Consider the following 13,500-nt stretch of genomic DNA (forward strand, 5'->3'; position numbering starts at 1 on the left):
TTTTTTTCAACGTTTATTTATTTTTGGGACAGAGAGAGACAGAGCATGAACGGGGGAGGGGCAGAGAGAGAGGGAGACACAGAATCGGAAACAGGCTCCAGGCTCTGAGCCATCAGCCCAGAGCCCGACGCGGGGCTCGAACTCACGGACCGCGAGATCGCGACCTGGCTGAAGTCGGATGCTTAACCAACTGCGCCACCCAGGCGCCCCAAGCAGCTGTTTTAGAAAACTGAGGTAGTCTTTGCAATCCTAAATTGCATTCATAGAAATGTGGTTGGAAGTAATCCACTCTGTGCTGATTAAACCACTGGAATATTCTGCAGAATTCTTGTTATTTTAAGAGGCTGAGACATTGATGAACTAGAGACATCATAGAAAAAAGCAACCACAGTAGTGTTTAGGGTGAAAGAGTGTTTTTCTATAGGGGATGATAGGAAAGACAGGTCTTTGTAAACTATGGCTGTGAGTAATGTAGAAGGAACCTCATATATTGAGAGAAGATTTAAGGCACAAGTGATAGCTACTTTCTTTTTTTTTAAGTTTTTTTTTTTAATTTTATTTATTTTGAGAGAGACAGCATGAGCAAGGGATGGGGGGGAGAGAGAGAGAGAGAGAGAGAGAGAGAGAGAGAGAGAGAGAGAATCCCAAACAGGCTGCACACTGTCAGTGCAGAGCCTGATGTGGGGCTCAAACCCACGAACCATGAAATCATGACCTGAGCTGAAACCAAGAATCAAATGCTTAACTGACTGAGCCACCCAGGCACCCCAGGTAACAGCTATTTAAAAATATTTCATGGGTTACCATGTGACAAAGGGATTTGACTGTTTCTTTTTTTTTTTCCCCAGTGTAGCTCCCAAGGGCAGAGGCTGTATGATTGTAGAAGTTACAGGGAAAGAGATTGAGTTCAATTAAAGGTAGAGTCTCCCCAAAATTAGAGTAGCTTACCATATGACTTGGCCATTATATTAAGAAATAATAATCTTCTCTTTACCAGAAGTGTTTAGGCAGAGACTAAATGGCCATCTGCCAGATAATGTTAATAGAAAAGATAATTTTGGGAGGAGGGAGATTGCACTAGAATTAGTAGTTCCCAAACTTGACATAGTATCAGCATCACTTGTAGAGCTTATTAGAAAAATACATTTCTAAAGCTGTATATATTTTTAATATATATTATATGTTATATAATATATATTATACCTTATAAATTTAATAATTTAGATAATTTTCCTCATTAAAGTATCTTATTCACTCATGAAATTGGGCAAATGAATAATGAAAGCTTTGTTCAGTGGAATGTAAATTCCATGAGGATGAGGATCTTGTTTGATTTGTTTATAAGGTGTATTTCCAGTGTCTGTCATAGTGCTTAGTTCATAGTAGGTGGTCAACAAACATAGGTTTTAATGAAAAAACAATTATTCCATTAATAGCTGTTCACTGATCTCTATGACTTAATAAATTTATAAAATACAGTTTTATCCTGTTTTTACTTGAATCTTCAAGAGCATTTTGCTCTGTCACTGAGTTAGTTCATATATCTTATCTCTTGGTAGAGAACATTTAGATGTCTATCTTACAAAATTTTAAAGAAAAAAACAAACATGATGGATTCTGAATAGATTATTTTATATTTAAATACATTTTATACATATACACATTTGAGTAATTTATCTACTAGTTGAGTTTGTCAATACAAAGAAATGTGGCATCAAGGATTTTTGTCTGAAAAGGATGGTTCTTAAAATATTTCAAGACAAAGTTGGCATGTTCACATCACTGCTGAAGAGAAAATGCTCTATAGTTGATTGTTTGGACCTGACCATAATTACGCCAGGTCCCTAGATAGAAAGGAGTCACAACTATAGCATAGGGTATTATTTCTCTAAAGTTGCCAAATCCTTAACAACTGTTGATGGAAAAGCAGGAATTTTGTTCTGACTAAAATTATGTTGATTGCTCGCCCAGTTTCAACTATTGTTTTTGCCATTTCACTTTTGTGACTATATGGAGCTAAATTCCTTAGTAAATAGAGGCTGAAATAACATAACTTAACCTTTATAGTGTTTTTGAAAACTTAAGTAATTAATCAAGGTAATTAGTTGTAGATACTAAAACTTATTTACATGCCTTTGAAGTACTATAGATTTTAGAAGGCTTAATAGTGACAATGCAATAATGGCATTATAGTGGATATTTTGGCATAGGATTGTGGGAATTTTTTATTTATTTGTAGGTTTCTCATGAATACCTCATTTTACTTTAAGGTGAAAGAAATTTAAATTGTTCATCTTCCAACTTGCATTATACTTAAAATAGAAAAATAATTCACTCAAGTAGTACATTTGATAGAGACATTCAGATACATCACAGTGATAATTGTGTTTGTGTATGTGTGTCTATTTTATTGTCACTTTTGAGAAAAAGAATAATGACTTTGAGTATTTCCCTCCCTTAAAAGAGCTGTGTAACATTCATGCTAGAAGAGTGAGATCTACTTCTTCCTGGTAGAATACTCAAGGGTTGGTCAAAAGTGAACTCAATTGTATCTTTATAGCCAGGTATCAGCTATTAACAATTGACAAAAATGTTCCTGATAAAGTACTCTGTAAATAGATAAGAAAAGCAAAAAGCAGTAATACTGAAAAATAGTGGCTAAATGGACAATGCATGCAAAAGAGTGTTGACAGGACTCCTTAATGTATAGAGCCTAAGGCCTGTTGATATCAAATGACTGAAAAAAAGGTATGAATGTTACCATTTCAGGTACTAGGTGAAAAAACAAAAAATCCCTGAGATCGGAAAGAAGGAATATTTGATGCTGCTTCTGTCAGATATTCAACGTACCTTATATTAGAATTTTTTTGAATAGCTATTAGTGATAACTGAGAAGAACCTAATAGAAAAATTGTATTTAAGATAAAAATGTATTGTTAAGTGAACTTTAAAAAAAAATTGCCTATACTTTGATCACAAAGCAGTTGGTTCCATTTCTCTTGTTTCTTCTTAGTCTTTATTATATATGTATGCATTTTTTCCATAATTTAAATCATAGTATACTTGCAAGGTTGTATTTTATGTTTTTTGCTTTGTAGTTACTAAGTTTTTCCACAGTGCTATAATATTTGTATTTTAATTAATTCCTATAGAATAGTCCATCACATATTCTGTAACTTAATTTACCATTCCCCTGTTGTTGGATTTAGGTTATTTATCATTCTTTGGTATTATGAAAGCATTTTGTACATGTAACCCATTTTTGCTAAACAGTTATGTCACTAGAATAGATTCTCAGGGGTTGAGCAGTGGGTGTGTATATTCTCATGCCTCTTGAAGTATATTGCCAAAATTATTTTCCAAATGGATCATGTCACTTTATGGTGCATCTAGAAATGTAGGTGTACACCAGTTTCAGGTAGTAATTGCTGGCATTAAGTTAGAATTTTTAAAATGCTAATTTATTAGGTATAGTATTGTATTTCATCATTCTCATTTAAATTTCTTTTGATAGTTGGCAAAATAGTTAAATGTTTTTGTGACTTCCTTTATTTGTATTTCCTATATTGCGACTTATCTGTTAATTTTCTTTATCCACTAATCTATTAGATCTTAGTGGTGTTCTTATAGATGGTTAGATTAATATGTGTTTTAAAATATTAAGATTATGTCATATATGTTGCAAATATTTTCCATTTTTCTTTTTAATGAATTAGTTTTTTTTCTAAAGGAGTCTTAAAAAGTAAAAGCTAATTTGTATACACTATAAAAATGCATGAAGTTTTTAGTCATTGTTCCTGATTTAACAGTTTTGGCCTGAGAATATTAATGGGGTCTCTTTGGGGTGAAGAATATTGGGCACCTGGGTGACTGAGTTGGTTGAGCTTCTGACTTTGGCTCAGGTCATGATCTCCTGAGTTTTGAGTCCCAAATCGGGCTCCCTGCTATCAACACAGAGTTTGCTTCCCATCCTCTGTCCCCCTCTCTCTGCCCCTTCCTCACTTGTGCTCTCCCAAAAAATAAATAAATATTTAAAAAAATATTTTGTTTATATGCTTAGTTGTGTTCCTTTGGCCTTCGAAAAAGTCAGATATTTGTTAGATGAATGACTGGATTTCTGGTAGCTATTACCTCTCTCTGTTGTTGATTATTTGTTTTCTTTATGTCTCTGCTTTTCTTCTCAGAGTTGCTCTTCTGATTATTTTTCTTCCTATTGATGTTGTTTTTTGTTTTTATCCTTTAAGCAGGTTTTTTTTTTTTGTTTTGTTTTTTTTTTTGTTTTTTTTTTTAGTTTTGTTTTTGTTTATTACCACCAGGAGACATTTGGCAATGTCTGGAGATATTTTTCCTTGTCACAGCTTCATGGTGGTTTTTATGAACATCTAATGGGTAGAGTCCAGGGATGCTGCTAAATACTCTTTAATAAACAGCCCCGTACACTGAAGAGTTATCAGGCCCAAAGTGCCATTATTTCTAAGGCTGAGAAACCCTGCCTTAAGTAACACAACTTTTCTTCTATCTACTTGCAAAGCATGGATAGAAAAAAGCAAAGCAGAAGTGATGATTGATTGTTTCAGGGAACTAAGAGCAGTAAGAAATGTTTGATTGGAGAAGGAAGATTACTAAGTCCCAAAGTTATGGTGTCTTCTCTTTCCACCTTAGAGTTGTGAAAATTTCTAGAGGTTGGGATGGGGAGCAGCTGCCAAAAAGAAATCCTCTTAGCTGGTAATGTTGCTTACAAGTTTTCTACCATTATTTACTTAACATCTCACAGTGTTATATAAATACTCAGATCTTTATTGTGTTCTTATGGTTTACATTCAAAGTTTCATTGGTTTTGCTATTCATCATTCATTTTTTTGTCATTTTGTCAGTTTAAAATGGCCAGCAGATCTACCTTTGCCTAAGACTCCATTGCTCTTTAAAACTGGGATATGGAAAGGTTTCATTTTGTGTGTGTGTGTGTGGGGGGGGTGGCATGGTTCTAACTGTATTAATCTAGCTACAAATCCATTCTTGCCTTAATTTTGCCTTGGCTTCAAAATTAAGCTATTATCATTTGTACTATATTATTTATGCACTAGGGTGAAATGTCACCTTGCCTCAATGTGGCTTTCCACTTATGAAGATCTTATGATTTGATTAAAATATAATGTATGGGATGTTAAATATTTTCAGTGTATAAGGGAATACTGGAGGAATTTCACAGAGCAAGTGCGTGCTTGTAAATCCTTACATGGAGGTTAAGATCTCCATTTTAGGTAAGTGAGAAGAATCTAGGTGGCATTGGAGGAGAATTGGACAGATTTATGCTTTATTCTGTCTGTTTTTTAAGAAAATAAATAATAAGGCAAACAAAAAGCCAGGTGTAAGTTGACCTTATAGGAGATGCAGTTTCAAAAATTCATTGGTAACTAGTGGGAGAGCCTAAAAGTGGAGAACCTATAGAGAAACCTAGGAAAGATTGTTTGTTACTGAAAACTTAAGGTGTTATCATAGCTTCCTTTCTTTTTTCACTGTATAAATCTATTACTCTTGAAATATTAGAGACAGCTTCATATGGAGTGAATGGATTTGAGGAGGTAGGACAGGAGTTCATAAAATTCTCTATGTTATTTAAAAAAAGAAATTAATGTTTTTATTTATTTTTGAGACAGAGAGAGACAGAACATGAGCAGGGGAAAGGCAGAGACAGAGGGAGACACAGAATCAGAAGCAGGCTCCAGGCTCTGAGCTGTCAGCACAGAGCCTGATGCGGGGCTCGAACTCATGGACTGTGAGATCATGACCTGAGCTGAAATCAGATGCTTAACCGACTGAGCCACCCAGGCGCCCCTCCCTATGTAATTTTTAAGGTGTATTTTACTTAACCAAATATAGTCTTTACTATAAAATTCCTTCATGTTATAGTAAGATTTACCCATATACTTAGAGTGACAGTGTCTTTGACTGTAGTTTACCAAGAAAGGCAAAACAAGAATGTACTTGGGAAATGAGAGTACGGCAAACAGAAAATCAGACTTGTGGGATTTAAAAGAAGAGTATTCTTAGTGCTTTGTGTTAGTAAACTTGAGTTCATAAAATCATGAAATGTGTAATGGAATTTAGACTTCTCACAGGGTAAAATGGCTGTGGTGTATATACCCTGTTTTACCTCATCTTAATTTTTATGATTTGACTTCATGATGTAGGTTTCGCTTTTAGATTTTAAGAAGGAGTCTCCTATTTTATGTTTTTCAGTGAATATCACCTCTGCCAGGCAATTAACTGGATGCAGTCGCTTCAGCCATATTTTCCCTTCATCTGCTTACCAGCACATTAAGATGCATAAGAGAATTCTGGGGCACTTGTCATCTGTCTACTGTGTAGCATTTGACCGAAGTGGGAGAAGAATTTTTACAGTGAGTTTAAAATTTATGATACTAAAGCATAATAGAGATTTACAACAATTAAAGGTAGGCTTCATGGCACTGAATATACTTGTAAGCAATTCATCCTTCTTAGACACATGAATGCAGGAAAAGATGAATAGAAATTGAAAGTCTTTTCTCATTCTATTTAAATAATGAGTAAACTATAATGTCCTCTATGTTTTGGGAAATGTAATTAAAAACAATGAAATCTTAAGGCCTTATATACATAGAGATGGTTAATTTATGTGAAACAATTTTATCTACTCAGTTTCATTTCCTTTCATTTTAGCAAACATTTATTAAAATGCATTTTCCATTTGTCACTTAGTGTAGTTGGTGTCCATTCTGCTTAATTAAAATGATTACATCATTCATATAGTTGAATAATTGTACTACACAGTTAGTAGCCAAGATTAGTTATTGTGTATATCTTTCTTTTGTTTTAGTACTAATTATTTTTTAAATTGTTTTTTTAAGCTTTTATTTAAATTTCAGTTAGTTAACATACAGTGTAATACTAGTTTTGGGTTCGACACTTCCATATAATACATGGCATTCATCACCACAAGTGTTCTCCTTAATTCCCATTACCTATTTTACCTATTCCCCCAACTGGCCTTCCCTCTATTAATCATAAGTTTGTTCTCCATAGTTGAGTCTTTTTCCTGTTTTGCCTCCCTCTCTCTTTTTTACCCTTTGCTCATTTGTTCTGTTTCTTAAATTCCACGTATGAGTGAAATCATATGGTATTTGTCTTTCTCTGACTTCTATCACTTAGCATTTTATTAACCAGATCATATTGTGTGTTTTTGAGTACAAAATTGTAGCATGCTAATATTTCTAAGAAAGGGTTTAGTGTCATTGCTTTAGTATTAAGTTAACATAGAAGTATAGTTAGTGGCATAATTTTCTTTTTAAATTTCTATGATACAGTAAATGAAGTAGTTTGCATTTGAGAAATTATGACTCCTTGGAGTTCATTAAAGACTCTTCCATTGACATTTCATAACTCCAAATGCATCGTTTAAGTATTTGGATGTTGATGATCATGATGAGAATGACAATTGCCATCTTTTTATAAACATAATTACTAAATAGCTTATTTACCACATTAGATTAGAATTGATTTTAGTATTTTTAAAGCTCTTTTGAAATTCTCAATAGGAAGTGCAACATAATATTTTCAGCAGAGATTGTTAACAAAGACTCATATTTACTAAGAAATGCATGTAGACTGGGGCGCCTGGGTGGCTCAGTCGGTTAAGCGTCCGACTTTGACTCAGGTCACGATCTCGCGGTTTGTGAGTTTGAGCCCCGCATCGGGCTGATGGCTCAGAGCCTGGAGCCTGCTTCAGATTCTGTGTCTCCCTCTCTCTCTGCCCCTCCCCCGTTCATGCTTTGTCTCTCTCTGTCTCAAAAATAAATAAATTAAAAAAAAAAAAATGCATGTAGACTTAAATTTTTAAGTATCTATAGAAAAAATATTCAATTATGATAAAAGGCCATCAGGTGTAAGGAAAGAAATAATGCAGATACATTTAATGCCAAATCCCTTAAAAGTGAGTTAAAAATATTTTGAGTTGTTAAGATTGGTAGTTTTGAGGAGTTCTTCACAAATGCCATTGTCCGTTTGGACAGTGCTTTCTCATTGCCATCATTTGGACATCAGTTCTATTTCTTACTGGATCCATATTATATGGACAAAGAGATTAGAAAGTGAAGGCTCAGAAGTAATTTAATAAAAATCCTGCCTTTGTCATTTGGCTTTTTTTTCTGGGGTGGGGGATTGCAAGTTTTCGCTACATTGTAAATCTTCTGTCCTTTTGTATTACTATAGGGTTCAGATGACTGTTTGGTGAAAATTTGGGCAACAGATGATGGACGTCTCCTTGCTACACTTCGAGGGCACTCTGCTGAAATTTCTGACATGGCTGTTAACTATGAAAACACTCTTATTGCTGCAGGCAGCTGTGATAAGGTTGTAAGGGTGTGGTGTCTTCGAACTTGTGCACCAGTTGCAGTCCTTCAGGGACATTCAGCTTCTATTACTTCCATACAGGTAAGAAAAATGAAAAAATATCTCTAGCATATATAATGAGGGTGGGAATTCTCTCAGTTTTTGTTATATTGTGTGGATATTTATAAAGAATGGCAACAGAAAAATATTGATCTCTAAGAGCTTTGTCCCTACTCTGCTGTGGTATTTTTTTAAAGTTCCTGTTTTATATAAATTTATTCCCTTCAGAGATAATTAAAACCTCATTGAAAAGATTTTTCAAATGCAGTGTAAAACATCTTATTTATCTTACTAGTATTTGTGAAGAAGGGAGAAGACTTATAAATGCCATAAGGAAGCAACACTAATACCTGTTAGGTTATAAACAGGTTCTAACTTGAATATTGGCATACTTTGTGTTAATATTTAATGCAAGATGTTTGTCAGTCGGATTGTGTGTGTGTGTTTGTGTGTGTGTGTGGTTTGATGTTAAAGAAATTTTATTCTTAGTTACAGTGATTTCTTATTTCAACTTGATATTTGACATAAAATACATTGACTTCTTTTAAATTCTTATTCATAGAGCGTTTTTACTAAATGTTGGTAGTGAAAGTCCTGGATAGCCCCCAAAAGACTTTTATTTAAGAAAACTAAGCTGAATTTGTCCTCTTCTTTGTGTTGAAAGCAAAATAGAGGAATCCCTCTGAAACTGTGTTTTACACTTTGGTCAAGGAGACCATTTTGTGGATGAGATAATTACTCCCATTTACTTTTCCTTGTTCTTGAGTCACTAAAAAGTATGTCAGTCAATTTTTGTGTGTTATTTAAATAAAATATCAACTGTTTATGAGGAGCTAGCAAGAATTAGGTTTAATGTATATTGGATTTTAAGAATTGTATATCAAACTTTTAATCAGTTGAAATTATTTTATGTCTTCTGTTTTAGGAGTTTATTAGTTACTTGTGTTCCTACCATCGTATCTGCCAGATTATTTCTGGAATTCAGAAATACTCTCATATAACTAAAAAAAATGGCCACTGATATTGAAAAATGTTTATGATACTCCTTGGCTTCCTCATAGGTTGATTTTCTAATTTCTATCTTACTTTGTTTACATGTAGGAGCTCCCTAAAGATTGATGGATCTCTATCACATTCTTTCCTTTAGTGATCTCATTAAGTCTCGTAGTTTTGGATTTCATCTGTAGGCTGATGATTTTCAAACTTATATTTTCATCTTGGGACCTTTTCTTAGTTCCATACTTGTATATTCAGCTATCCATTTTGTATCATCACATGAATTTCATGAATCTCAAACTCAGCATACTCAAAATTGAACTTCTATTTTCCTTTCTTAAATCTGCTTTTCCTAAAACTTTTTTCAAGTAAACAAATGGCTATTTTATCCTTCCAATTGCTCAGAGTAGTCATCCCTGACTTTTTTTTTTGTCTCTTTTATATCTCATATCTAACTTGTTAGCATATAATTTTGGCTCTACCCTCAGAATAAATCCAGAATCTGACAAATTATCATGATCTTTATCATTTCTATTACGTTTCAAATAGTTATCATCTATGACCCAGATTATTGAAGCACATTTCCAACTGATCTTCCTGCTTCTTCCCTTCCCTCTTTCTTGCCCCAGTCTAACCTCTGCCATAGCAGGCTGTGTGATTTTAAAATGGAAGTTAAATCACGTCACTGGTACTCAGAACCCTCAGTAGTTCCAAACTCAGTGTTAAAGTTGAAGTCTTTACAATTTACCCACATTATAAGGCCTACATTCTCAGCCCCTTGGTCTCTTTGACCTCATCTTCTACTAGTTTTCTGTTCTCATTCTGCTTTAGCTGCTGCTATGCACTCTGCTTTGTTAGACCACTCTGCCTCCAATTCTGTCTTTGCTCTGTTTCATGTCTCTGGAACAGAATGCTCTTCCTTAGATAGTCACATGGCTTATTCCTTCACTTTCTTCGCACTTTGTGTGTAAATTTCTCTTTCTCAGGGACTTTCTCTAACCACTTTACCACTCTAAAATTGTAAATTGTTCCCTGAACCAGCACTCTTTATCTCCCTTTAATTTTATTTTTTTCCATAGTAATCAGTACCATTTAGTGTGAATTCTATATACTATACTTACTCTTTGCTAATTGACTGTCTCCATTAACATCATGGTGTATTTTCCTTTCAGATTTTTTTAAAACAAAACAGATATAAAATGATATGATATTAATAGAGGTTGCCTCTGGGTGGTGGAATTATTTTTAAAAAATTTATGTCTTTATTTTATTTTGAAAGACAGACAGAATGCAAGCAGGGGGAGGGGCAGAGAAAGGGAGACTCAGAATCCGAAGCAGGCTCCAGGCTCTAAGCTGTCAGCACAGAGCCCAGTGCGGGGCTCAAACTCAGACTGTGCGATCATGACCTGAGCTGAAGTCAGACGCTTAACCGACTGAGCCACCCAGGTGCCCCTGGGTGGTGGGATTATAAGTAGCTTTTATTGTTTCTCTATATTTTCTAAATTTACTTTAATAATGATGTATTAATTTATATTCAGAAGTGTACATATCTTATTTGTATAATCTCTAACATGATTTATTATTTAAAAACAATCCAATTAGGGAACATTAATAGGCCAGATCCACCTTTGTGATTGATGAATGTATTTAAATATAATGGTGATAATAAAAGTTTTAGTGTTTTTTTCAAACTTAATAAAATTATACTCTTTTATATTTACTTGTCTTATTTGCATGTATCAGAGATCAGCAAATTCATGGATCTGATAGTAGATATTTTAGGTTTTGCAGACCGTATGGTCTCTGTCACACCTACTTAACTCTGCAGGCCAAAAGCAGCTATAGCCAGTGTAAGGTGACTTTGTCCAATAAAGCTTTATTTACAGTAACAGGCAGCAAGTTGGATTTGGCATGTGTGTTGTAATTTGCAAACTCCTGCTGTAAATTGTGGATTAAGTTTTCAATTGCAAGCTTCTTTATCTCAGAAAGGAAAATATAGGCATGATACCTGAGTACTGGTTCTTTACTGTATATCAACTGTTAATGGATAACATTAATTGATAATCTTTGTTTGATTTAAATTCTCTAGTCTTGGTAGAAGTTCTGTGTTTCCTGTCAAGAAACTAGATAAATGAATTCTAATATCTATAATGATCATTTTCTTTAGATTTGAGGTCAAAATTTATTCAGATCCTCAATATTCATCTTAGTGGTGTTGATTTGTCTGTATTTTGGATTTAAAAAAAATTTTTAATGTTTATTTATTTTTGAGACAGAGAGAGACAGAGCATGAACGGGGGAGGAGGGTCAGAGAGAGAGGGAGACACAGAGTCAGAAGCAGGCTCCAGGCTCTGAGCCATCATCAGCCCAGAGCCCGACGCGGGGCTCGAACTCACTGACCGTGAGATCGTGACCTGAGCTGAAGTCGGACGCTTAACCGACTGAGCCACCCAGGCGCCCCTGTATTTGGGATTTTTAAAACTCATGGCATGCAGAGACCCTGGTTTGATTTCCAACTTTTTTCTGTATCTCAGGCATCCTTTTAGGACAACATTTATATCATACATTATTGCAGTTGGAGTTTAAAATAAAATGATAAGACTAAAATATTTAGATACAACTTCCTAATCATTGATTTTAGATTGATTTCTGATGCCGTATTCATATGAGCTATAAAAATTCCATAATTTTTTGCTATATAAGTGTATACTTCGTAGACTTATAATGGCTTACTAGTAATCACCTTGTAATATTTTTCTCCATTAAAAGTAATGAAATAATCTTAAACTGTGATGTTCAGTAATTTTAAAATAATTATTTATTTGTTTTTTAAAATTTTATTTTTTTAAAGTAATCTCTACATTCAATATGGAGCTTGTACTCGCCCTGAGATCAAGAGTTGCATGCTCTACTGACTGAAGCATCCAGGCACCCCTGAAAATAATTGTTTTTAAGCTAATATATTTTATCCTAAATTTGATGACTTTTTTCTACTATTTCTTGATATTGTAAATTTTTGCAAGGTATTCATTAATCTAGGAAATTTAAATAACTGATATCTTGAATGTGAAATTCTTAATTGAATTTATTTAAGGTATATCTATTAAAGTGATTTTAATTTTAGAAGATGCTGTGTTTAAAATAAGTTTGAACATGAAAGCTTTCTATTTGAATTAGAATTTTCTTTTTAGTTTTGTCCATCAACTAAAGGCACAACCAGATACCTCACTTCTACTGGTGCTGATGGAACAATCTGTTTCTGGCAATGGCATGTAAAAACAATGAAGTTTAGGTAAGTTTAGAATTGGGTTAGGAGTTTTGTGCAAAATCAAGCATGTCTCGTTTTCTTTGTTATCTTGAGACGTTGTTAATAGTTGGTTTATTTAAGTATGTAAGTCTATGTGTGCATGTGTGTATATATACACATCTATACCTACTTCAATTAGATGTTAGAGATTCTAGAATAGAATTTTTATGAAACCAATGTTGGAGAGACTATTTAACTTATACACAAAATTTTTGCAGAGTGTTTGTTTCATTACTCTGATAAGAAGACTTTGAACTTCTGTTTGTGGTAGTAAGTTACTTGGCAATTTCTTTGCAAAGCTATGATAATAATTCTGGTATCTTAAAGTATATTTGAAGTTTAAATGCATTTTTAACCTGAATGATGGGAATAGAACTTATTGACTACTTCAGATGTGTGTTTTATAATATTGATGTTAAATCTGTAGATATCCACCAGTGTGCAAATATTCTTGCATGTTAAATGAACATGATGGAAAATAAAAATATCTTCCTTTTCTCTTAGAGATCGCCCAGTGAAATTTACTGAGAGATCTAGACCTGGAGTTCAGATATCTTGTTCATCTTTCAGTTCTGGTATGTGTAAAAATTCAAAGTTTTGAGTACCCAAAATATTAAATAATCCAGTTGTAAAAGATAATATTTTTCAATTTTGTGGAGAAAAAAATGTATGTTTGTTAATGGAAACTTAATAAAAAATGTAAACCATATGATACTATAGAGGGACGTTTGTGGACTTTGAATTAACACATGTAATAGCTTTGGAGT

The 13,500-nt window shown here is 33.7% G+C and overlaps 1 protein-coding gene across 4 annotated transcripts in view; it reads left to right on the plus strand.

Moving 5' to 3' along the window:
- BRWD3 (bromodomain and WD repeat domain containing 3) overlaps positions 1-13,500 on the plus strand; it is a 226,521-nt gene that overhangs the window by 61,943 nt on the left and 151,078 nt on the right. For all 4 annotated transcript variants that reach the window (XM_040467901.1, XM_040467903.1, XM_040467902.1 and 1 more), the window contains exons 7-10: positions 6,241-6,401; positions 8,251-8,472; positions 12,618-12,718; positions 13,238-13,308. In XM_040467901.1, the coding sequence (XP_040323835.1) occupies positions 6,241-6,401; positions 8,251-8,472; positions 12,618-12,718; positions 13,238-13,308 (555 nt within the window). The remainder of the gene's footprint in view (positions 1-6,240; positions 6,402-8,250; positions 8,473-12,617; positions 12,719-13,237; positions 13,309-13,500) is intronic.

Source organism: Herpailurus yagouaroundi, unplaced genomic scaffold, assembly GCF_014898765.1.
Source record: "Herpailurus yagouaroundi ecotype Mexico unplaced genomic scaffold, PumYag 67623, whole genome shotgun sequence".
In the NCBI taxonomy this organism is placed as follows: domain Eukaryota; kingdom Metazoa; phylum Chordata; class Mammalia; order Carnivora; family Felidae; genus Herpailurus; species Herpailurus yagouaroundi.